The 26,651-nt window shown below is 43.1% G+C and overlaps 1 protein-coding gene and 1 long non-coding RNA gene across 8 annotated transcripts in view; one reads left to right on the top strand and one right to left on the bottom strand.

Annotated features, from left to right (window-relative positions):
• Window positions 1-24,157, bottom strand: part of PPP2R5E (protein phosphatase 2 regulatory subunit B'epsilon) — an 89,910-nt gene extending 65,753 nt beyond the window's left edge. For 2 of the 7 annotated variants that reach the window (XM_035104404.3, XM_088673975.1), the window contains exons 1-2: window positions 14,065-14,721; window positions 11,544-11,707 (exon numbers count right to left, since the gene is read on the bottom strand). In XM_035104404.3, the coding sequence (XP_034960295.1) occupies window positions 11,544-11,700 (157 nt within the window). In that variant the 5' untranslated portion in view covers window positions 11,701-11,707; window positions 14,065-14,721. Of the gene's footprint in view, window positions 1-11,543; window positions 11,708-14,064; window positions 14,722-15,733; window positions 16,216-24,053 lie in introns of those variants that run through there. The other 5 variants (XM_035104412.3, XM_088673987.1, XM_088673993.1 and 2 more) reach the window with 4 other exon arrangements.
• Window positions 15,085-17,975, top strand: LOC148687749 (uncharacterized). Its single transcript, XR_015951036.1, has 3 exons — window positions 15,085-15,122; window positions 16,436-16,479; window positions 17,867-17,975. It is a non-coding gene; the product is annotated as an uncharacterized LOC148687749 (long non-coding RNA).
• Window positions 24,158-26,651: the final 2,494 nt, after the last annotated feature.

The following is a 26,651-nucleotide window of genomic DNA, read 5'->3' as shown; positions in this document are numbered from 1 at the left end:
TATTTCAGTTAAAAGGCTGGCAGAGTCCTTATCAGAAGTGAATGGAAGGCAGCCAACACAACACTGATTTGTTTTTTTTAAAAAAAAATCAGATGAATCTAGGAAACCACAGGCCCTGTGAGCCTAGTGATGTTCCAGTTAAATTGCTGGGAAGCATTATTAAGACTAAAGAAAGGATCAGCATGGCTTCTGAAAAGGGAAGTTTTGCCTCACCAACCTTTTAGAATTTGTTGAGTGTGCCAACAAACTTTTAGATGTGGTGAGTGGTAGACGTTGTATATTTGAGTTTTCAAATGGTTTTTGACAAAATCCCTCCCCAAAGGCACATAAGAAACGTTGCACAGACATAGCTTGAAGATATTGCCGGTTCGGTTCCAGACCACTGCAATAAAGTGAATATCGCAATACAGCGAGGCACACCTTGTTTGTTTCCCAGTGCATCTAAAAGTTATGTTTACACTATATTGCAGCCTATTAAACCAGTCCCACCTCCTGGGGGGAAATCCAGCTTCAGCCCTAACCAGCTCCACCTTCGTGGCCAAAAGAGGGGTGGTGGGGCTGCGGGGGCTTCCTTCCCCTGGAAGTGGCTGGGCTGCCTGCCCCTGCACCCACGTCTTTGTAAGGGGCAATACATGTGAAACACAATAAAGCAGGGCACAATAAAATGAGGTATGCCTGGAAGAAGATGGCTAGTTGTGATATGAATTGTGTGAATCAGTAAACTGGTTTAAAAACAAGAAGCAGAGAACTGCAAAAACTGGGCTGTTTCCATTGGAACCAGTGTAACTAAATACGCATAAGTGAGAATGAGTCAAGGGTGAACATTGAGGCCATCCAATCTGCAGTGGATACTTCAAACCATGTGAAAAGGCAAAAGAATGGCAGATGAGATTCAAAATATAGAACACAGGAAAAGAAATCATAACCTTCCTCCAAAGAAGGCTGAAAAGGTTAAGACTTTTTCATTTAGATAGAACCTAACTACTTAAAGGATTCATAAGAGGGGCTTATATAATTAGTTTTGGCAAAACTGAAGGGATAAATGAACTTGTAACACCAGAAAATTCACTCATCCAATGAATATAGATGTTGAAAAGACTAAGGATACCACACAGACACTTGTGGAATTCATCATCAAAAGGTAGCCAGTAACATACTTGTAAGTATCCTCCAGACTGTCCAGCCACAGATTCCCCTTTACTCCATTGGTTTCCAAATTAGAGCAGCCAATAGGCTATATTCCCAAGCATGCCGACTGCAATGTGAACTTTAATGAAATATAATATTTAGCCTTAGTATGGCTTCTATAATGCTATAATGCTGTTTTCTCCTTGCAGATTAAACCCACCTGGCATTTAGTAATATCTAGGGCAGATAAAAGTCACATAGAAGCCATGTTGTTGTTTAGTCGTTTAGTCGTGTCCGACTCTTCATGACCCCATGGACCATAGCAGGCCAAGACAGGAGTGCCTGCCGTGCTATGGTCCATGGGGTCACGAAGAGTCGGACACGACTAAACGACTAAAAAACAACAACATGGCTTCTATGTGACTTTTATCTGCCCTAGATATTACTAAATGCCAGTTGGGTTTAATCTGCAAGGAGAAAACAGCATTATAGCACAATTGAAAGTTGAGTAATCCCTGGTAGTTATTCTCCTATTTTTACCTTTATTCCCACCTATTTTAAGCAACCATTTTAACAGCTCTTGTCTATGTGATGTTTTGCCTTAATTCCACTATGTTTTCTCTTTTTTGCGCTGTTGAGATTGTTATTATGTCATTGTTATTAGACCTTCTGTACCCTTGTCATATTCTATAAATCACTCTTTTTATACTGTAAACTGCCCTGTGATCTTTGGATGAGGGGTGGTATATAAATTTAATTAATAAATAACAGTAATAAAATAGTGCATTCAATATGCACTCAATAATGCAAAAAATGGCCCATAAATCTGGGACATTAATGAGATAATAATGTGGGCCATCAAGCCCAGAATACTTGAGGGAAAGTATTCCCCTTTATCCCCATCCTGCCTACCTCTAAGATCACCAGGTGGAGCCCAAATGTATACTTCCCTCTGCTCAAATTTTAAAAAATCTGCAGGGGTGCAGAACACATTGTCTTCTATTGCTGTGAAACTGCCCTTAATAGATGCATTATTGATATGGTACGATATGGTATTCTATTGTGTGGTTTGTTTCAGCTTCACCGCTACCCCTGAGCAGGATGGCAACTACCCGTAACATCCGGGCAGAATGACAGAGTTGGAAGAGACCTTGTTATCTGGACCCAATCTGGCTTCAGGCCAGAGTTTGTCACTGAAAGAGCATTGATGGGTGACCTTTGAAAGGAGAGAAATGGGGGAGTGTGGTGCTCCTTGATTACTTGGTGGCTTTGGGTACCATTGATCATGGCATCTTGCTGGACTGGCTCTGCAGGTTGGGAGCAAGAAGCATAGTGTCAAGGTGGTTCTGCTCATACCAGCAGGGTCAGTTGCAGAAAGCTCACTGTAGGATTTCAGCATAAGCGTTGTGTTATTTTGCAAGGTTCCATCCCCCAAGTCCAATGCTTTTATGAAACGACTCAGGAAGGTCATCCAAGGGTTTGGAGTGTGGTGCTATCCCTGTCATCAGTCTACTGAGAATGAGGCAGCTACTGAACCATAGTCTGGATTCAGTACCAAAATGGGTGAAACTGAATTGTGTTGTTCCTCCTATACCGGACAGGGTGCACCCACCATGATAGAGCTAGAGGTTCCTGGATGGAAATAGATTTGTTACAGTGCTTCATAATCTGGCAATTTCAACTTGAATTACTGTGATAATTCTGAAGAAGTGTGCAAGCACACGAAAGCTCATACCTATGACAAACTTAGTTGGTCTCTAAGGTGCAGCTGGAAGGATTTTTTTTATTTTTTTTCCGACTACGTCAGACCAACACGGCTACCTACCTATGATAGTGTTGTTGAACATGAAGTTGCCCTTGAAAATAATTTGGAACACTTGCAGTGAGAATTTGGCTACAATAATTGTCTGGTGTGGATATATGAAGCACTGTCACCCTGGGCTCCAAAGGGAGGAAAGAAGGGATAGAAACTTAATAAAGGAATTATTAGTCCTATACTTCAAGAATGATGCTGGTTGTCTGTATCCATCTGGGCCCAGTTCAAGTTCTGGGGGCTCATGCTTAATCTTTCAAGGAGCAATAGAAGATGCACCAAGAGAGTTATGGAAAAGCCTCACTATGCAAGCAGAGTTCTGTTTGCACTTCTCTGGTTCCAACCAAGCAGGTAGAAAAGATATGCAGCTGCAATCCTATACACACTTAACTGGGAATACGTCCCACTGAACTCGGTAGGACTTACAAAAGTAAGTGGACATCCACAGAACCTATGTAAAAAAAAAAACTAATGTAAAGTATATTTAAAAAATAATTTAGTAGAATTTGTTCATGAATTTTAGCATTAGTATACAGATATTTCACAATAGACAAATTCAGAAATGCATAAAAGATAGCTACAAGAATATGAACTATTTCTCCACAAGATAAGAGAACATCCTGAAGCACTGTATTATTTGTTGGAATACAGTGTTCAAATACTGTAGGGATGAATCCCCCAGTTCAATAAACTACCTCTGACATTAACTTTTCAGTCTACATAATAATTCCTGTTCCTGACACAATTATTAGTCCTTTAATTACCCAGAGTTCCACCTAAATCAATGATGTTCTGGCAGGAGGTCAAAAGCGCCACCTGTGCCGATCCATATTCAGACTAGCATGATAGCATTAAGAGGCAAATTACTACCACCCCCCCCCCCCGAGTAGTTGTACAACTTACCTAGTGAGTAAATCACAGCCCCAACTTCAAGAACTGTTTGAGTGCCATGCTCAACTGCTCCCTGCAGGTTCCCCCTTAACAAACGATCTACCTATACAACATTCTGCTTTGGAAAGTTTCCTGTGCCTTAATCTGTGGTTCTCAAACTTTGGCACACAGACTCTCCTTCCAGACCTGCAGACCAACAATACATTCCCATCACGACCCTCTCGCCATCACCTTTTATCATATATATATATATATATATATAGAGAGAGAGAGAGAGAGAGAGAGAGAGAGAGAGTCCTGCCCCCCACAAGGTCTGAGGGACCCCTGCTGAAAAAGTTTGCTGACCCTTGATCTAAACAAAATTTTGAAAAAATCCTTCTAGTAGCACTTAAGAGACCAACTAAGTTTGTCATTGGTATGAGCTTTCGTGTGTATGCACACTTCTTCAGATACACTTGATCTAAAGTGATGAAACGAACATTAATTACTTCCACCATGCCCTTTTAATTGAGTTATGTCTTCAGCCTTTCAATGACCCTGGGAGAATTATTACTGACAGTTTTAACTCTGGAATTTTGCTCTGGAATTAGCCTACGCATATCACCATATACTGTATACTAATGCAACATCACCATATATACAAATATAATTGCCACCTGTGATGCAGACATCCAACTAGCATCTAATGCCACTGGTCCCATGCAGCAGAACACCCTTCCAGCACAGAATCAACAGGCATTTCACTTTCATGCATCTCTGGACCTTTTTATAATGGCAGGCCTGTGTAGCTGCTTAATTCTTAATTATCTGTATTGTTTTTAATGGTGTTTATGTTTTAATGCTGTACACTGTCCCGATATTTTATGATATGGCATTACAGAAATACTTTTATAAATAAATAATGGTAAAATCAATTGGAGAATTGAGTGCTGAGGTTTATGTAGCCAAAAGAGGCCACATCGCTGCAAAAGAGCCAGATATCAGCAAGCTTGGGGAACTCAATTGTTTTCATAAGTAATTAAAAACTGGGGGGGGGGCTAAAAAGGGGAGGGGCAAAAAGACCAGTTGAGATGGTTAGCAGAAAACCTGAGGAAATTGAATGGTGCAGCCTAAAAGGCATAGCTAGAACCCTGAAAAGGAGCACACCACACAGAACCAACCATTTCATTGCAGGTCTCACTTATAATTAATTATGAACACGCACATGACAGGTAACTCCAGGTGTTGCTGGTCCTCAACTATCATAATCCCTAAGCTATCACCCATCATGCTGGCAGGGCTGATGGAAACTGAATCTGACAACATATGCAGTGTCACTGCTTAGCTAGCCCTGCATGATGGTTTGTTTTAAACTATGGTTTGAAGTGAACAAAGAGCATGCTGATACAGGCTGCTCAAGAGTTCTTTTATATATTTGTTTTTTTAAAATAATTTTTATTAAAGATCTGTTACCCAAAACCCAAGCTCATGGTTTGTTTCCTCCATAGCTTGTTTTAAACTATGGTTTAATGTCATGTTTCATATAACCTTCCACTGCCTCTATCAGGTAACTTCTATAGCGCTTAATACTTGTTCACTATGGCAACAAACATGATTAATGCATCTCACAGTAATATTATCACAGCTAATTTTATGATGAAAGCAGCCTTCTCACAGCAAAAGGCAAGCTTTCAGAAACTGACAAAAACCATTATTAAAAGCTGAATTCAGATATGTTGGGGGGGGGGTATGTATGTGTGCTTGTGTATATGTGGGCGGTATTTACCATGGCCATATATTTGTATGCAGTCAATAATGCCCTTATGAGTGTGGCAGCCTACCTTTCTATATAGATCTTGGGGGGGGGGGTTTAAATAAAAAGGCTGTCACTAACACAAGGGAATTATTTGCTTAGAATAGATCATGGTAAATAACTGTTAGCAATTTGACTGTCTCAACCCTACACCCTAGACCAATTCTAAAGCAGCTTCAGAAGAAGAACAAACAGCAGTTTGGGCAAGACCTATAATATTTATAAATCTTTATAGTAATTCATACCTCTCTCTAATGTCAATAATACAAGAAATGAAGCAAGACTATAGCCAGAAGCTATGAACAAGAGTAATATAAATTGGATAAAACATTTGAAGGAGTAAGACCACTGAAGTGTATTTTTACAAATTCGCAGCTACAGAAATGACTGGCCATGATGAGCACCTAGGTTTAAGTTTGCTAAAATACAAATCAAAGTAGTTAACAAGGTATTAAATCCAAGATTCTTGAAACCTTGGAAATAAATGAATAAGGGCCTTTGCAGACATGGTTTAGACAGATGCACTCTAATAAACCATCATTAAACCACCGTTTCTCATTTCAGATGTAACGGGGAACTGTAATTAAGATAACTGGGATCAGTGAGCTGTAAAGCTGGCCCACAAAGGGAAGTGGCATGGGAGAAGACATATGGGCAACACTCTCATTCGCAGTTTGCTGAAGTATGCAATGCTGTGTCCAAATCAGGCCAATATGAAATCTGAGAACAATAAATTTCCAGACGTCTTTCTTACTTTATGCCTCCAGGAATATGGGTTCACACATCACATCTCACAGAAGGGAAGCAAACGGCCAAAACGCAAAATAAAAAAATTCCTTCAGTAGCACCTTAAAGACCAACTAAGTTTTTATTTTGGTATGAGCTTTCGTGTGCATGCACACTTCTTTGGTATCTGAAGAAGTGTGCATGCACACGAAAGCTCATACCAAAATAAAAACTTAGTTGGTCTTTAAGGTGCTACTGAAGGAATTTTTTTATTTTACTTCGATCCAGACCAACACGGCTACCTACCTGGCCAAAACGCAGAAATCTTTTTTTAAAATTCATGTAGTAAAGTGGCTACACAAACTGAACTACAAATCAGAAATCCCCACTTCAAATCTTCCCATTCATGAGGTAATCTTAAACCCACCCCATCCACAGCACCTCCCACAACTGCATCTAAAACCTGTCTGATTCTATTTTCATTTTACTTAACAAAACGTTTCGTTCCAGAACTGAGTTCCGGTGAGTTCCAGCTGAAAAAAAGCCCTGAATTGACCTATATTTAGCCCATCAGGAGTTTCCATACAAAAAAATTAAAAGACCAAATTGAAGAAATCTGAAAAAACCTCCAGGTAATGTTTTGCTAGCACCTAGGCACTTTGTTAAACTAACTTTAAAATTCTTAAGAGGGACAGAACGATGACTAAGTCCCCATTCATATCTTACAACAGCCATTAATTTGCTAGGTTGCCTTAAACTAAGCAAATCGCAATTCTCTTAGCCTAGGTCCCCCATAGCAATATGGGGATACAAATACAGACCTACATTATCTCAGTAACCCTTACAGCAGCCCTGTTAAGTATGTGACATGCTCTGAACACTTAAGAAATACAATATATAAACACAATTATTAAATATTTATTCACCCTTGTGCAATGCAGTGCCGGTATCGAGAAATCTGAAACATTTTCTCAGTCCCGTATGAGTTCCTCCATTACAGGCATGTGAAAAATTATACAGCACATGAAACTCAGTATTCCTATTATATGACCAAAGAACAATATTCTAAATTGAACAAAGGCCAACTGTAGACAATGTGCTCTTCATATACACTGCAAGCTTGAAGGCTGATGTGACCACTTTCTGCGTATTTTCCAATTATTTTATCAACCAGTTAATCTTGTGTGGATTTATTTATTTTAAAAAGTATTCTCAGAAACATATACATACACAAATATTTAATAAAAAAATTCCTTCAGGAAGACCTTAAACACCAACTAAGTTTTTATTTTGGTATGAGCTTTCGTTGGTCTTTAAGGTGCTACTGAAGGAATTTTTTAAATTTTGTTTCGACTCAGACCAACACGGCTACCTACCTGTAACAAATATTTAAGTTTACCATTTCAGACTACAAGATTCTTCCAATAAAAATAATAACCTTTAAGAGCTGCATTGTTTTGTACTAAATATGAGAAATTGAATGATGTCCACCTGCTTCCACAACAGGACTTCTAGCTCTCATCTCCCTGCTGCAGCCCCTCATATATGCTCAAAAATTGCTTCAGAGTAGGGCTGGGCGACGTTAGGTTTTCAACACCGTGATGCATCACCAGCAAAACATCACAGTTTGGCAATAAACCGCAATGTTGAAACAAGCTGCATTGGCCCCAGCTGGACTGGGAGAAACTGCCTCAGCTCTCAGTCTGGACTGAGGCGTCTGGAGGGCTGAAAGCGAGATTGGGGCTGCTCAGCTGGGGAGCATGAAGCCACCGCATCCCAGCTGAATGATCCACGACCCTGCTCCTGCTTGCACGCAAGTAGTAAGAGTGAGGTGGGTCAGTTTTCTCCTTCCTTCTCAGCTGAGAGAGCCCTATCCTGCTCCTCCTTGCATGGGAGCAGGAGCTGGATCGGGGTTGCTCAGCTGGGGAAGTGCAGGCTCCTTCACACTTTTCCATTGAGGGGTGTGTGGCTCCGCTCCCCTCAAGGGAAAGGTTTAAAGGAGCCCCTTCCTCAGCATCAGAGCCCCTACACCACCTGAAAGCAGTCAGGAGGAACAGGGACTGGGGTCGGGGAAGGTGGAGGCAGCCCAGCACCGGCTTCTGAGAGCCCCTGTACCGCCTCTGATGTCTTTAAAGATTTGAGAAGCTAGTCAATTGACCATGGTCAAATTTTCCACAATGTCAATAATGCTTTATGTAGATAGGCAGCCAACTTTTTAAATTGTATCATGGTGCCTTGCAATAATTAATGCTGTGCATTTCTTGTTGCCCAGCCCTACGTAGTACACATGAACTCCACAGTTGTGAGAAGGAACCTCCTGGCCAGTACTATATCCACATTTTAAAACCATTGCCTTTACATACATGCTACCCCTGAAGTTCCAAGCAAAATCTGAAAGTAATTATTTGATCTCTTATACATCACTGACATAAATCTGTATCTGCACAATGAGAGATCATAGATCTGTCAGTCATATCATCCTTTGCAAGCAGAAGGACCCAGTTCAATTTCTGTCAACTTCAGCAAGCTTCCCCTATTCATAATAACTGAACATTCTGGGTTTTTGTAATTAGAACTACTATCTTCCTTTGAACTGTAGTTCAACTGGCCTAAAACTTTAACACATTTAACCACCATTTGATCTGTGAATTGCCAAAGTTTTTATAATCACCTAGCAGCCAAGTAAACCTCCCTGTTCCTTCCTTCTCAGCTGAGAGAGCCCTATCCTGCTCCTCCTTGCATGGGAGCAGGAGCTGGATCGGGGTTGCTCAGCTGGGGAAGTGCAGGCTCCTTTCATACACTTTCAATGTTGTCACATACCATGCAAAATGCAACTGAAGTTGCAGACCCATGGGCTTTGAAAAGATTCTATTAATATTGAAATGCAACACTGATTTGTTTACCAAAATGCCACACAGGCCAACAAAAATATTTGGAAAGTCAGGTAATTCAACACACTGAAGAACATTTTTGTTTTGGTAGAACAGTGGTGGCTGATGATGGACTCAGACCATTAGGAAATTTTGGAATTGCAAACTCAAGTTTTTAAATTGTATCATGGTGTATCAAGATTCTTGATGAGAATTTTTAGAAAGAAGCATCAGACTGGATGGAATCTGGAGTCATAGCTAAGTACTTATTGTATCAGGTGCCAAGGGGCTTTAAATCAGGAGCCCTGCAGGAACAGGAACCAATTCCTCCGGCCATTGTGCCACTACAGTATAGCTGCTTGTCACTCAAGGAAACTCATTATTTCAGATCAGGCTGACAGACACTGCTGAGCTTGAGAGTGATACAGGAGAACCAATCCCACTCCAAATCCTGCTCTCCATTTTTTTTATTCTTAATTTGCATTATAATTATATAGCTCTAAAGCCTACCCTGCACAAACTTAGTCTGGGCAACTCATTTCTGAGAATGAACATGATCAACATTCTACGTTCCTGCTCTTGGCCCCCCAAAACTATTTCCCATCTGATACCTGGCCTATTTAGGCAAGCCATATCCTCCCTTGCCCATATGAACCGTTGCCTTAACTTTCGAGTTATTGGTATCTGACATTTTTAAGAAATCAAGTGTCATGTGTCTTAACACAGTAGTTCTTCACAAGGTGAATCAATGAATGACCACAATGGAGAAGATGAGTACTCAAGTACATACTCAAAAAACATACAAGGTGTATTTAACTTGTAAAGTGCTTCCCAACTTCTCTCATTGTTAATCTACTTTCAGAGGAAGAGGGAAGCCCGCTTGGTTTTATTAGGCCTTGGGCAAGCTAAATGGCATTAGCCAAGATTACATGTTCTGCAACCTCCTCTACCCTATGTGAGGTTTGTTTAAATGTAGCTAAGTATAGCATGACCAAGCTTCCAGTCCCTCTTAATGCAGCCTGGCCTGAAGGTTCACAACAAAGTTTGCCTGGACAAGGCCTCACCTCAGTCACATGGAATATGCTCATCTGTCCTTCATAAAGCCTGCTCTGGCACATGCTTGACAAATTCCACTTGCTATTCAAATAAAACATGGATTTTATTTTATTTTATTACATTTATAGCCAGCCTTTCTTCCATCATTGCACCCAAGGCAGCAGAAACCCATGTAAACAGATTTTTAAGTGCCTTCAAACAATATATAGGAGATAATCTTTGTTAAATTACTGAATATTCCATACCTTGCTGATTGCAAGTTGACTAAGTGCAAGGAACAGAAAATATAAGCAGCCGCATAACAAAACAAGGCTGGCAGCTCCAAAATTAAACATTTCATACTACAAGTTACTAGAATTATCTGTTAGTAAACACAACATCTATTGTCCATGTTTGCACACTTTTGGTAGGCTGAAAAGATCCAACAATAAAAATGAGTCAGGTAGAGAATATATACAAAAGCTTTCCTGATTTTTCAATGGTCCAGATTCCTAATGAAACTGCAGAAATTGTCAAAGCTTAAATGCTGCAGAAAATAATCAGGCTGTGTGATCAACCACTAAACTCCCAGCACATGCACTGTCTGCTAATATTGCAACTACATTACGATAAACAGAACTGGCAATCAGTTATTCAACCTAAGCATCAATAGAATTTACACATATATTACACACCTATAGAGCAGTTAATTAGTTCACTATAATCCAGTGTGAGGGACACGGGTGGCGCTGTGGGTTAAACCACAGAGCCTAGGGCTTGCCGATCAGAAGATCGGCGGTTTGAATCCCCACGACGGGGTGAGCTCCCATTGTTCGGTCCCAGCTACTGCCAACCTAGCAGTTCGAAAGCACGTCAAAGTGCAAGTAGATAAATAGGTACCGCTACAGCAGGAAGGTAAATGGTGTTTCCGTGTGCTGCTCTGGTTCGCCAGAAGCGGCTTTGTCATGCTGGCCACGTGACCTGGAAGCTGTATGCTGGCTTCCTCAGCCAACAACACAAGATGAGCGCCGCAACCCCAGAGTCGGTCATGACCATAGCTGCCAAGTTATCCCTTTTTTACAGGGATTTTCCCTTATGCTGAATAGGCTTCCTCGCGAGAAAAGTGAAAACTTGGCAGCTATGGTCATGACTGGACCTAATGGTCAAGGGTCCCTTTACTCCGGTGTGAACTTTCTTTCTGAGAACAGCAACTATTATCAGACTCTTCCACAACTGATTTATAATTAAAACATTGTTTTCCAACTGATAAACATTGGTAGAGCCTTACCTTTTAGCAGAGGCAGTGGAGTTAACTCTATAGGCTTGCCCTGAGACCGAAACTGGGAGGAACTTTGCGACCTCTTCTGCCTGGCTTTTCTGACGGACTTCCGAGAAAATCCGTCTACTTTATCCACTGATGGAGGAGTGGTTGGTGCTGAGGACATATCCCTACTGAAAGGAACAAAGATATTTAAGAATTTTTCCAAAAAATATTACACACACACACTTCACTGCCCTTAAAGATCATACTACCAAGAAATCTGTCTCTCACTGCAGAGTTTAGTTTAGGAAACTGACTTAGAGGGCAATTGAATTTGTTCATTGGTCCTGATCCAGTCCTAGTATGACAAAATATATGCAATGAGAATCCCTCAATAAGGGACCAGTGCAATGCACATACATATATGCAGCTGTACCAGTCTCTATTTCTCATTCTTTCTCCAATTCACTTTTTTTTTGAGGATATTTTTAAGTTCTCCTTCATGCATCATAGCAATTATGCAAGCAACAGAGGTAAAGCAAATTCATAACATCTTTAAATGGGTGGCATGAACTCTCCTATTAAGAATTGTTTCTGGAAATAAATAATGAGCCTTTCAGTCCTTATTGCATAAATACAATATTCCAGATACCCCTAAATTAATCTGACAATATTTTATACTTAAATGTACATGTAATGAAAGTTGTGTAATGGCAATGTGAGTCTGACACTGAGTTCAGTTAGTCAAAGAGGTACCATGTCCATTACCTATGGTGCTAACTTGGAATTCCCATTTTCTTTTGCTTCCCATTTCTTGAGTCACTGAAATTGGGGGAAGTGCTGGGAGTCCTGTAGTCCAATCCCTTGCCCTAAGCCAGGAAACCCTAAAACTAATGAACCCCTGTGAACCCACAACCTCACTAAGTAGATCAATTTTAAAAATTTACATCACTTTCTCCTTACATGTAAGGAAACACAAGATATTGCCATTATGGATTATTTAAACATGTCATATTATACTCCTTTAAAATAATAAAGTTTTTTACTTATAATTTACTATTTTAAAATAGCAGCAAACATAATAGCAAGAAATCAACACAGGACACACTACTCAAGTCAATGGGACTATGCTAGACCTTTGCAGGACAAAGGGCATTACTGCACTTATAAAATATATTGATTTAAATGTTTATTGCTCTGTGTCAGTCCAAAAGCTGAACTTTCATATATGAGCGTTCCATGTTGATTTTTAAGATGACCACTGCCTTGTAAAATGGGCGGGGGGATCAGAATTGTGCACACAAAAACTACTCTCAACCTCTACAAGGAATCACGAGTCCTTGTCACACAGCAGTGAGAGCAGCTTTATCTACAACAATCCATACTTTAGCAACTTATCGTTCTTATGGCCGTTGCGGCATTGTTATCCTGAATAGCACAGCTTGTGTGTGAAAGATTAATGATACTGTGTTGTTATTATGATGGTTATCAATTTAAGCATTAAAAATTAAAATAGTAAATATACCATGAAGATATGAGGCCTCTACTAAAGGACGCCACAGTTATCCAAACTGAAGATGTATAAAACTAGCCTGCTGGCCATATTTAAGAGAGAGAAGCTCCACACAAACAACAAGGATGTTATTGGTCATCCGGTGGGAACCCGAAACTCAAAAAGCACCCCTGCACTCACAGCCCAATGCAAAGCATGCTTACTCAGAGGGAAACCTGGCTCTCACTCTTGAATAAGCATGCAAAGGCTGGTGCTGCACTCTGAGGTTTCCGGGCCTGCTAGGCACCGGGTTTATCCTCGCATTGTCAACAACCCTTTAGGAACGTCTCCCATCTCTCCTGAAATATTTCCGCGGTGTCTCAAAATGGAACGGCTAACCGTATTAATGGACAAGCCCTCAAGCAGATCCTTTCGACGGCGGGATCATTGTGTCAGCAAGAAGCTTTGGCGGCCCTTCTCAGCTGTATATTTAGCAACGCCCCCCCCTTCCCTCTCTCCCGCTTCGTTAAGGGTCCAATTCTAACCCGACGAGCCCCGGCGACAGTCGGCAGGCAACGCGGGGCGCGGAAGAGGACAAGAGGGGCCCTTCCCGCTTTCGGATCTCCCTCCCAGCGGCAGGCGGCTGCTTCCTTGGACATAATTATGCAGAAATAGCGCGGCAGAGATCTTATTTATTTGTGTTTGCGCGGGGGGGGGGGCTGTTATTAATATCCCAGCGTGGCCTTCCCTTCCCCGCCACCCGCTTCCCCCGAGCTTTTCCTTCTCACCCCCTTGGGCTAGCGCAGGCTTAAGCCAGGGATTACCGTTATTATTTTTAAGCGAGGGGGGCGGCGGGGAGGCGGCGTTTGAGCGCCTGCAGAGCAACCGGCTGTCAGAGGCAATGCGGGGAGGAAACACCGGCGGGCAGAGAGGGACGGAAACGACCCCCTCGGTGACACAGGGTGACCGGGGGGGGGCGATCCCCTCGCGCCTTCCCTTCAACGCTCCCAACACGCGCGGCCGGGCGGTTGCTCTCTCTTTCTCTCTGGAAGTTACCTTGAACCCTCCCGGCAGAGAATCCAGAGACGAGGAGGAGAAAAAAGGAGGAGCAGCAGGAGCAAGGCCCCGATCCCCGGCGGAGGCGGAGAGGGCGAGCCGGGCCGGCGGCGCGGTTCCTGCCGCAGGAGCAGCGGCAGCCTGGTAGGCCTCGGCGGCCTCCCCCAGCGCAGGGCGGCGTTGGCGGCTTCGGGAATCAGCGGCGAGAGCAGCGGCGGCGGCGGCGGCTTCTCCTCGTCTTTCCCTCCGGTCCCATGCGCTGCCGCCCTCGGCCCGCTCCCGCCCTCCTTTCCCCCCAACGACACGGCGGCGGCCGCCCGAGAGGCCTCGTCGTCGTCCTCCTCCTCCTCCTGCGGTTGTAGCCGAGGCGGCGGCGGCTGCTTCTCTCACATTCCCGGCGAGGCGGCCTCGGGGAAGGAGGGCGAGCGCGGCCCGAGCTGCCTTCGTTCGGGGTGCGGCGAGGAGGAGGAGGGAGGAGAGGCGGCGGCGGGCGCTGCTGTTGCTGCTACGGAAGGTTTTCTCGGGCGGCCTCTCTCCCTTTCTCCCCGCCTTCTGTCGCTGCGGCTGCGGCAGCTCTCGCTCGTCCCTATTGTCAGTCAAGTCAGTCACTGAGCTCCGGCCATGGCCCTCTCCCGTCTCGCTCGCTCTCTCAAACACACACACACACTCGCTCGCGCCCTCTCCCGCTTTCTCCGGCGCGCGCACGCGCTCTCGCTCGCTCTCACACACACACACACATACACCGTCAGTCAGTCAGCCGAGCCAGCCGTTTAGGCCCCCGAACATGCTGGGACCCTCGAGGCCCCGCCTCGCGCCCACGCCCCTCGGGAGGATGGCGATGGAGAGGGGGGAGGAGGAGCAGAGCACGGGCTCACGCACGCGCGCGCGCGCGCTAACGCCATTGACGTCCGTCGAGGCCCCGACGCCAGAACGTCCGACGCGAAGCCTCATTGGGCCGGAAGCAAGTCCTCCTCCTCCGGCCCCTCCCCCCCACCCGGCTTCGTATCGCCTCAGTGGCAGCAGCGGCAAGACGTAAAGGCCGCGGCGGGAAATGAGTGGTAGGGAGCGGAGCGAAGCGAGCGGGCGTTTTCCGTAAGGGAAGGGAGACCGGCGGGCTCGTGAGGAGAGGCGAGGCGAGGGTGGGTGGGTTGGCTGGTTGTCCCCGCCCCCCCTTCTTCCCCGGAGTCCCGCGGTCCTCTTGCCTCCCGCCACGGCTGGCGGCGGTCTCCTGAGGGACGCGGGGTGCTGAGCGCCAGCCGCCGGGCTTTCGCCGAGGGGTCAGCTTCCGCCTGGGCTCTGCAAGTTAAGGGACTTGGGCGGGTGCGGGGAAGTTAAGGATCCACGGTTTCGTTGTCCCGCCGCTTAATTTTTTTTCTGGTAAGGCTGAGGTAAGTATTCACACGTGACGCGTTTCTCGACGCGTGGAAGAAGCGGAAGTTCAATGGCCGTGGCCGATGTCGCCTTTTCGCGGATGCCGCGCGCGCTGATCCTGGAATCGCCCCTTTTATCTGCGAGGCGGATTTTTTAAATATTAATTCGCGGAGCAGCTGCCTGGCTTGTGGGGGAAGAGGAAGAGAAGTTACCCGCGCGACGTTTCCGAGAGAAAACCCACAAAGCAAACCCCGCGGAGCGGTTTGTGCCCTGGTTTGAAGTGCAATCCTATGCCTACCTGCCTGGAAGCGGAAGCCTGGGGCGGAGACGTCTGAAAGGAGTCCAGCAGCGAGGAAGCCCCTGGAGCCTGTGAGGGCTTGGCGCCTATCTGGGTGCTGCTTCCAGGCCGGGAGAGGCAGCTGGAGAATGGCAGCTTGGACATCAGAGAACGAGGAGAAGTTACATGTTCTTCTGCCCTGCCCAAATAACTGTTGGCCGTTTTGTTGCCTAAAAGAAAATCGTTTAGCAGGCGTGGGTTAGTGTTCCAGGTGCAGTGATGCGCCAGCTGTGACAGATTGCAGGATGCAGCATGGTCTTGCCTCTTTGGCCACTCAGTATACATGTCCTCGGAATTTGTCCTCACTGGGGTGGTGTCCTGAGTCGACTACATATGGGAATTCGTATGATGAAATACGCTGTACAAAAGTGTTTCCTGTGTGTAAGGAAATTAGCTGGCCAGGGAGAAGGCACTGTCCTAGCTTCAGTATAAGGTTTCCACATGGAGGGAGGGAGTGATGGTGCTGGTTTTTGTATTGAGAAGTGTTGCAACATATGAAAAACACCACCCAAAGTTCCAGACCAGCCACGCCTCTTCATTGCTTAAGAAAGCATTAAGGCTCACATCTGGGGCCCTATGAGATAATGATGGGGACAGTCAATGCAGTTTTTCTAGAAAAAGAGGTGCTGGAGCTCACCAAGAAATTCTCCTTTGTTCTCTTAGAATGGCAATGGCACCTACTTGAGAGGTTCCAGAGCTAAGTTCAGGTGAGCTCTGACTGAAAAAAAAAGACCTGGGGACAGCCATGTTTGCTTGCCCTTTATGAAGGTGGGGGTTGCAAAAGGTGTCTGAAGGAAATAGACTGGAGAAGGGCTGTAGCTCTTGTGGTAGAGCTTTTGAAATTTCATAGTTCCCAATAGGCTTGCTGATCAGAAGGTCGGCGGTTCGAATCCCTGCAACGGGGTGAGCTCTCGTTGCTCGGTCCCAGCTCCTGCCAACCTAGCAGTTCGAAAGCAGGTCAATGTGCAAGTAGATAAATAGGTACCGCTCCAGCGGGAAGGTAAACGGCGTTTCCGTGCGCTGCTCTGGTTCGCCAGAAGCAGCTTTGTCATGCTGGCCACATGACCCGGAAGCTGTCTGCGGACAAACGCCAGCTCCCTCGGCCTATAGAGCGAGATGAGCGCCGCAACCCCAGAGTCGGACACGACTGGACCTGATGGTCAGGGGGCCCTTTACCTTAGTGCAACCATGTACAGAGTGTACTTCCCTTGCCAATGAGGAATTCTTTTAAAATAAAATGATCTTACAATACAGCAGTATTTCAGACAATGCTATATTCCCATTATACAGTGGTACCTTGGTTTATGAACACAATTGGTTCCGGAAGTCTGTTCATAAACTGAAGCGAACTTTCCCATTGAAAGTAATGGAAAGTGGATTAATCCGTTCCAGACGGGTCCGCGGAGTACTCAACCTGAAGCGTACTTAACCCAAAGCATGGGTGTAATTGGTTCCGGAAGTCTGTTCATAAACTGAAGCGTTCATAAACTGAAGCGAACTTTCCCACTGAAAGTACCGTAATGGAAAGTGAATTAATCCGCGGCGTTCGTAAACCGAAAATTTGTAAACCGTGGTGTTCATAAACCGAGGTTCCACTGTAATTGCAAAGAAAGGAAAGCTGCGAACTGTTGAAAAGGAGCTCATTCTACTCGCCAGAAAAGTAGTTATACAAATGGTTATGCAGTTGGAGGACCTATTTTGAAGAGGATTGCAATAACAATTCCCCTAATCACCTTGTTGATGAGGTAGCCCATGATGTTCAAATAACAGTGACTTCAATTTCCTATCCAGCTGGGCAAGTTTGGAAATTGTAATAGTCTTTTGGCTTATGTAAGGTATTGCGGTCCCAGCAAAAGGTGCACATTCAGTGTGTTTCCATTTGCCAAATTATTTAAAGCTGACTTGAAGGGTGAGGCAATCTTCCTGTGCTTAGAGGAGTATTTTGAGAAATACGACAATCCACATGTAATATTGCAGCAGTTGCTTCCAGTAGAACACCAGCAGTGATTGGCAAGTACTGTGGATCTCCCCCCCCCCCAGTAAATACATAACTATTTTTGAACTAATTATCATGTTAATGTTTCTTGCTTGCAGTTGCCAACTGTCCAGATCTCTTTGTCTCTGAGGAGTAAATTTACCACTTCCATCTTGGACATTCTCCACCATTTTGAGCCCCTCTAAAGCCTAGAGCACTCTTGGAGCTCCAGGTGACTAGGAATCACACCATTGCGCTGTCAGCCCCTGTACTTCTTGATCATGGAGCCTACTCTGGAACTACCACAGAGATAAAGATGGTGGGCTATATACAGCTCTGGTGTAGAACCAGTTCTCATGATTGGTAATGCTCAAGGACATGGACAAGATACTTGAATCAGTCATGGGGACCGCTTCCCCTCTGGATCTTCGCCCCCATGACTGATAAAAACTAGCAGGCAGAGGACAGCATGCTGGGCTAGGGAGGTGGTTAATGTCTCCCTGCGAGACAGGGTGGTCCCTGCCTGCTTGAAGGAGGCAGTGGTAAGACCACTCCTTAAGAAGCCTTCCCTGGATTCAGAAAATCTCAAGTAATTCCCAGCCAGTTGCCAATCTCCTCTTCTTGGTAAGGTTCTTGATTGCATCATCACAGACCAGGTTCAGGCACTCTTGGAGGAAACGTGATTTTCTAGATCCATTTCAATTGGGGTATAGGCCTGGTTTGGGCACAGAAACTGCTTTGGTCACCCTCCTGACCTCTGTCAGGAGAGGGAAAGGAAATGCGTCCCTTGTTAATTCTCAACCTCTCAGTGGCTTTCGATGCAATAGACCATAGTACCCCGGAGCAGCTGTATGAGTTGGTAGGTGGGTGGCACTGTTTTCAGTGGTTCCAGTCCTACTTGGGTAGTCTATTCCAGAGGCTGATACTTTTAGCATATTCTTCAGCCCTGTGGAGCCTTCATTGTGGGGTTCCTCAGGGTTCAAATTTATCCCCTATGCTGTTTAACATCGACATGAAACCACCGTGTTGGGTCATGCAGTGTTTTGGAGTATGTTGTCAGCAATATGCTGATGACACACAGCTTAACTTCTTTACATGGGTGTGCAGGACCATTGCTTTGCCTTGGTAATAGACTGGATGAGAGTCAACAAATTGAAGCTCACTGAGGCACTGTTAGTGGGTAGGTTCCCTTTACCAAATGGATGGGCAGTTGCCTTCTCTTGATGGGGTTACACTCCTTCTGAAGGAGTGGATACATAGCTTGTGGGTGCTCCTGGATCCTTTGCTGTCATTTGAGGCTCAGGTGGCCTTTTGCAATGTTAAGTGAAAATAATAGTAAAAAAAATCACCCAGCTGCTTCTGCATACAAAAGTACAGTGACACTCAAAGGAAGATTGTTTACAAAGACTAGCCAATTCAGCTGTAGAACTAAAGATCATGTCTTATTTTGACGACTTACTGTATGTTGCAAATTTAATGAAGTACAAAAAAGCCTGCAAAGGAAAGGCATTACTACCAATCAAACTCAAACTGTTATACTGGGTTTCCAAAGATTGGCTTGTCTCCTTTGGCACACAGAGGCTTCCACTATTTCACAGACCTGTAGCACCTGTAAAGGGGAGCTGAGAATAGTACTTAAGACAATGACCTACTGATCTATACAACACACCTTGTAGGGGGTTGGACTAGATGACCGTCAAGGACCCTCCCAACTCTATGATTCTAATATTTTAAGGTTTGTTTTGAATACTTTGAAATTACAGAATGTAGTTTTCTGATTAGGATGTCTCTCTGTTCTACTTGCAAACAAGAACTGCAAATGTGGAGCCTAATCTACAGCAGGAATTCATCTGAATGAGCATGGATTTTGAGGCAAAAAGACTTTTCAGTGGTAAGGGCTTCAGTAGTTGCTAGAGCAGTGAGAACTGCTGTCAAATACCCAAACCATTGCAAGTATATTCAGGTCCATACAGAGTTAAAACTGGATTCATATATATTGGTGCTCTTCTGAACAGAGAAATAGCCTGAACAAGGCAGTGATACCTACAGCCCAATATTCCTGTACTTGCTAAAGCTCATTAGAAAAGATTAAAAAGTATGTATTGTTGTTATTTGCACCTTTTCACTATATATATAATGGTTCATAGTAATAGCAATTGATTAATAAATGTTGATTATATATTGATATTTCTTCACTTGCCTTCATTTACATTCCTAAGAATTTGGTTTGGGATCAGCAACAGCTTTATAAGCTCATCAAGGGCTCAGTGGATGTTGGGAAACCCTGGTGTAGACAAGACTAGATGGACTAAAAGTGTAACTCAATGTAGAACAGCTGCTTATGTTCATCCTAACAAATAAACATACACACATCTTACCTTGCCATGCCCCATCACTTCAGACACTTTTCTCATTGCCTGGCTGACATCTGGCATTGCAACCAGACCAGAAGAAAAGTGCCTGAAATCACAGAACACAGAGAGATAAGCTATAGGAGGATACTGCTTCCTCATACCTGTATGCACCTTTTCTAAAAATTATACACCGTATCCCACCCATCCTTTTTTTTGTTTACATGAGCATAGCAAATAGGAATAATAAAATATTGCCGCCCCTTCATTAGATTCAAGTTGGACACCCAATAATAAAGGGTATTTTTTTAAGATACAAGAATACAATCACGATAAAGTTATAAAATAAAAACTAGGAAGTCACATACGGGTAGAGGGAAGACATAGGGTAAGAAATAAGAAGCAATTAAGAAATGATTAAATGTCGCTGCATAATGAAATGAAAAAATGTGAATTTACAAATGTATATGTAATACTATGTAAACATTTCGTATATGTACATATTGAGATACAAATAAATTTAAAAAGAAAACTAATAAAGGGTGTTTTATCTCAATGGTACATCTGATAGCAAAGTGATTATGTTTAAGGATACCGTGCTACCAACTATCATGTGACATGCAGATGTCTGACCTTGAAGCAAATGAAATATTAATTTGTAAAAATCACAGTAACTATTAACACATTTGAAAGTATTTAGCTTCTTTTTTCGTGTAGCTTATTTTAAATGTTTGATTATAGTGTGGAAAACCTCATTGAGAAACTAGATATAATTATATGCTGATCAGTATGTGATATGCTGAGTTGCACAATATTTTTCTATAGAATTATTGATTTTATTGCATTATATTTATAAAGTATGTCACCTGGAGGAAAGCAGTTATATCTCAACACTTTTAATTGCCTACCATGCTCACAATGATATGAATAAATATTATTAAAGGTTTCTGTCCTAAGCACAATTACTAGTGAATAAGGCCCATTGAGCTGGATGGGACTTAAGAGTAAACACACTTAAGGGGTGGGCTTTTCCACCCTTTTAATGCATATTTGTGCTAAGGAGGTGGCATTTAACATTGAGCATGGTGATATGATTTTATGAATGTGATGTTAAAAGTTGGTGTTGACCATTTTTGCTCAGACCACTTGTACAGCTATTGCTGTTAGACTCTATAGACTCTGCATCTAATAAAGTGTACTCTGGTCCACAGAAGCTCATACAATAATAAATTAGTTGGTCTTTAACCATCTAACCTGATGCTTTAAACTAAAGCATCAAACATGGCTAGTTCTCTGGGCTTAGGTGGTGACCCTTAATCATTTTCTCTACAACGTTCCCTGTAACTTTTTTTCAGACTGCTATTACAACTTAAGAAATTTGAGCACTGGAAGCTATGCAATTATTAAGGTGGTTCTTGTTGTCAGTCATTTTAAATATGCTGCCTTTATTTATGTGTGTATGACTATGAATGGTATTATTATAAATCACCTAAGATTGTGAAACACACTGCAATTGCGTTCCAAGACAGTGTGTGTGTATATATATATACTGGCTTGAATATGTTTTGGCTATTTAATACATAATGATATCTGTGTTTGCTGATTGAAATTACAGTTGCGAGGCTCTTGGCTTTCAACATTCAGTGATATTCTGCTAAAAGCCACAGGAGATGGCTTTTACAAAATACAGATCAACTGTTGAAAGAATGAACACCTGACAACCGTAGTGTTTGGGACATACTGTTCTGGCTAAGAATCCCTGCCCAGCAACACTGTGAGGCAGATTTCAGTTGAAGATAGTACATGTTAAGTAAAGATGAAGATACAATTCCTCAGAGGACCTGTCAGTGTGGAGTAGGCAAGTCAGAAAACTCAAAGACAGCAACTACTCCTCCCAGCTGTCAAAGCCAGAAATTCTAAGATAATTTGCATAATTCCTTCCTGTTGGAACAAGTGGGAGGAGTAACCTCCAGGATACAATTATCAGCTGATGGAAATGCATTATTAATGGCAATTATTTTCCCAATACTGTACTGCTTTAGAGTATATTTAAATGGTGGGGGAATCTTACATATTAGGTCTATAATAATCTCATAATTTAGGATTGTTTTGTCAATCATTGTTCAGTCACATTCCCTTCTGTAGAAAACAAGAAATTTACTAAATTCATATATAGACAGATGAAGTCTGAATAGGTGGTGACTGGAAAAGAAAACGAAGTCGTGAGGGTGGCACAGGGAGGAAAGTAACCCTTGTTTGCTGGAGGTGAACAGCAAATTCCTTGGTAGGTTCCTAGGCATAGTATAAAGGCATACGATGCAGCTGAAGCTAGGCAGGTCTGTGTCTGGCCAGTTCCTGAATGGGGAGAACCCCATGTAATTATATCATCTTGAGAGTGGGAAAGGGGTGGGGCATAGCAACCAACTAAAATAAAGGGCTGAAATGCCTTCAATATGAAGAAACTTTAAAATGTCTGGAGCTTTAGAAAAAGGAGACATGATTGGGGTTTAACAAATTATCCAGTTGCTGGAAGTGGGGAGGGGAAATCACAGGGGAGTATTGTTTGCCTTTGTGTCCTGCTTGTGGACTTCCTGACTGGCTCAAATCCAGCAAGGGGTTTTTTGTGGTCTTATCATTCTGTCCTCAAAGTCCCAAGTGTCATTGCAATCCTCAATCCATTTTCTGACACATTTTTCCTCTCTGAGGATCATGCAGCTACACTATTTTTGGCAGCTAGCTGAAAATAACTTCTGGTGGTATTGAGAAGGTAGTGGTAATTTGGAAAATTCAGGGGAACTTTTAAAAAGTGATAAAGGGCTGGGAAAGAACTGTGAATGTTTTCATCTAAAAAGAGGTGGCACATGCACTTTATTTCAAATAAAGCATGTAAAAAAGCTCCGCTCCCCGGGCGGACGGCTCTCCGCTTATGTTTATGCACAACATAAGAAGTAATGGAGTTAAACTAAAAAGGGAAAGGGAAAGCTTCCAAACCATAAGGCCTGCTTATCCGAAGAGTAAGCCATCCAGAAAAAGCTCCAGAAGAATCTGTTAGGAATGAATTCATGTGATTCTGGGATTGCAGCCACAATGAATTTACTGTGCTATTATAATATGCCTAAACATATGTGTGGAATGAAAGTTTTATAATAGAACCAAAAGTGTACCAAGGGTTCAGGTGTTGCCGTAGTTCCAATTCACCATTATCACTTCTAGTTCATATTTAAGGTTTCTGTGAATTCAATCATCACAACAAAGGAAGCTTAGCCAAGATTTGATGTAGGGTTGCCACCAACAACTTATCTCTCTGAATTTTCGCTGTTTGAAATATCGCAACCCTATTTGATGTAGTATATGCATTGGCAAATTAGTTTACTATATAGTAGGCCAGTAAACCAGAGTTGAAAACCATATTTTGAAGTGAGCTTGTAAATAATGATTTTACAAACTCTGGTTTGGCATGCTGTCTGAACTGGCAAACACAGTAGTTGATACAGCAGTTGCTTTGGTTGCTGACCCATAGAGGCACCAATGACCTCATGAATTTACAATGCTAGGTGCTTACAGGATGGAAAATTAAAACCATGGTTTGTATGTTGGAAGTTCAAAACATAGTTTCAGTTCTATACTATGATTAGCACAACTATGGTTTGCTAACATATGTCTCAACTGAACTGCTGGTGACTGCATTTTTATGTATCACAAAAGCAAAATTACCCTGAGCAAACGCAAGTTATGCTTTTAGAAGGTATACAAACATGACTAGTTTTGCTAGTATGGGAATGGGCAAGAGAACATGCAGCCCAAGGAAAGCATGAAAAACAGGCACGTCATCCACTTTCCATGCAACTGGATGTGCATTTGACCCACAGTTCCTGATCTAGAAATTTATAAGTGGAACGGATTTCCTTAACTGAAGCAGTATGAGGAGTTGCAACAGCATATAAATTAGACTTACATTGTACTTTTTCTTCCAATCAGCAAACTTGCTCCTAGCTTCCTTTTCTTATTGGTCGGCTTTCCTTTTCTTTCTTGGACATTTCCCATGAATTCTTGCTTCTCTGTATTTTTGAGAAAGGTCAGAATGTCTTTAACTATGTAATGTAACTAATGTACACCTCATGGCCATATTTGCAAACAGCAGCAGCTCAAGTGTTGCAATTGTACGCTTGATTTACATCTGGGTTTATATAAAAATAATTGTGATACAAACATATATAATGGCTCTTCTATGTCCTGAGGCATCTTAGTCCTCTCGAATTAGAAAGTCATTCTCTGAGAAGACCCATTGAATTTGAGGGATCTCAATCATGACTGATGTCCATTGAATTCAGTTGGTCTACTCAAGAGTATGATGCAGCTCATTGTTGTCTTCTGCTGATGTGACTGTGAAGCTGCACGCCTACCCTTTAGCATAGACCGTCCCACTGAATATATTTGAAGAGAATAATAGCTGTCCCATTAATAGATCTTTTGGAAATGCCTTTGTTCAAAACTCTACAAATTGCAAGCACTCATGTTTCAGTTATGATCATTTAGAGGGATCTTTTGAGATATTTGTCAAGATAATTCCTTTTTAAAAAAAATTTAGAGGGATTTGAGTGCCTACCAATCAAAATATCTCAAGCTGAGTCTATATGTGCCTTGTCAGCATCTACATGTTTTCTGGGATTTGTGACCTCGTTTGTGACATATCTTCTGTGTCATATAGAAGAATAAAAGCTCACTAAACTCTACAAAGCCCTTAATACTTTTATCCATGGTGTTGAATTCACAATCAGGAAAGCAAAAGGGGGACCTTTCCCCACAAAAGTATATTCTTAGGAATATGGTGCAGCTTCTAATCAATTTTTATGTAAGATTGGCACAGAGTGAAATCTTTAGTGAACTTGAAAATGGAAGATTGGTATTCATCACTTAAGTGTTCATTTGCAAGTCTAGTCCTTAGAATACAGTTCTGCGTGTATGCTCCTGATGTCTGAGCCAACTGCTTATTTCTATCAGTAGGTATGTGGTCAAGATCTCATCTAAGACTACTTTAAGGTTTTTGCCGGAATTGTGACTTCCCTTCCTATTTTTTAATGTTTGGGTCAGTTGTGCATTTCATTTCGGTTTAATATTTCATTTATTGAGATCATTTCTGTACTGATTTACATTTTATTGAAGAAAAAAAGACTATTAAGAGATTTGCAGCATCTCTCTTAAAGCATTACAAATATGTTACAAACTATAAGAATAGAACATCATAGCCAATGCTTTTATGTGCCGCTTTGCTTCTGTGGTTGAAGCACTGTACATGGGAGATCTACAGTTAATTAAGGAAATAGGGGTGCCCCACAGGCGCCTGGGAAGAGGATGTCCCCAACCTTGCTGGCCCGATGGAGACTGGCCAAAGGTGGACGTGAGGCCAGCACCTTACCTTAGAGGCAGCGGTGGGCACTGCTGGGCCTACATGGCAGAAAGGCTCCCCTTCAGCACCGGGTACTCGGCTCCCAGGCAGGCCTTGCACACAGCAAGCACAAGAAAGGCCAGTGCAGTGCCTGCTTGCCCGACCTCCCATTAGTCTGTCCATTCCCAACAGCAAGGGCTGGTGGACTGGCTGGCTGAGCTCCCTCACCCGCTTGCTTGCTAACTCAGCTGAGGCCACCTCAGCTCCTGACAACTAGCACCCCCTGGCCAGCCCCAGAGACACCATTTGCCTGGGGAGGTTGTAGCCAGGGCTGCTTCAACAGACAGCCACACAAGCCTTTGGGAGGCAGAGATGTGAGAGGGCATAAGAGGAGGGAGGGGAGGAAACAGGGACAGAGGCTAGTTAGTTGCCCTCGGCACCCCCGACCATCATTCAAGGCACCCCAGGGTGCCACGGCACACTGGTTGAAAACGCACTGAAATCCTTTCATATGAAGTGAATAAACAATTGCCGCTGCTAAAAGAATCGTGGAGTTTGAGGCCAAACCCAGCATCAATCTGCTTTCGGTTAGAAACCGGTGGAGTAAAAGATGCCTTTCTGAAATGAAACAACCACACTTTTATACACAACCATGTTTAAGAAAACTCTGGTGGCCTGGGTTGTGTTTGTTTGTTTGTTTGTTTGTTTGTTTGTTTGTTTGTTTCTTGCTTGTTTGCTGAAAAGCAGCAGGAGGGAGCAGTTCTCAGTTGAGAAGCAACTGGTAGGAAAAATATAATCAGACCGTTGCTTCCGCTCTGCAAAATCACTAGCGTCCAGAATTGCTTTTCAGCAAGGAACTGGGCTGTCATTTCATTCAGTTGCCTCATGTGTCCCTGTCATGTCATTTTGCTCCTGCTTCCTTTTGTTCCATTTCATTCATTCCTTGCTTATTCCCTTTTGGCTCACTCTTCCGTTCCTCACCCCTTCCCAACACTCACTCTCTGCTCATTTTTCCCCCTTCCCCTTGTTTCCTGCTCTTCTCCGTGATGCTTTCTTCAGAATGCTTTCTCTTCTGTCCCAACTGTCATCGCCAACTGCTTCAGAATACACTTGAGTCCATAGTTCTGCCCTTTCCTCCCTCCCTCCAACGTGTGAGATAGCCACCTC

This window comes from Zootoca vivipara, chromosome 1 (assembly GCF_965207765.1).
Source record: "Zootoca vivipara chromosome 1, rZooViv2.hap1.1, whole genome shotgun sequence".
Classification (NCBI taxonomy): Eukaryota; Metazoa; Chordata; class Lepidosauria; order Squamata; family Lacertidae; genus Zootoca; species Zootoca vivipara.
This window is presented reverse-complemented; position numbering and strand designations above follow the sequence as displayed.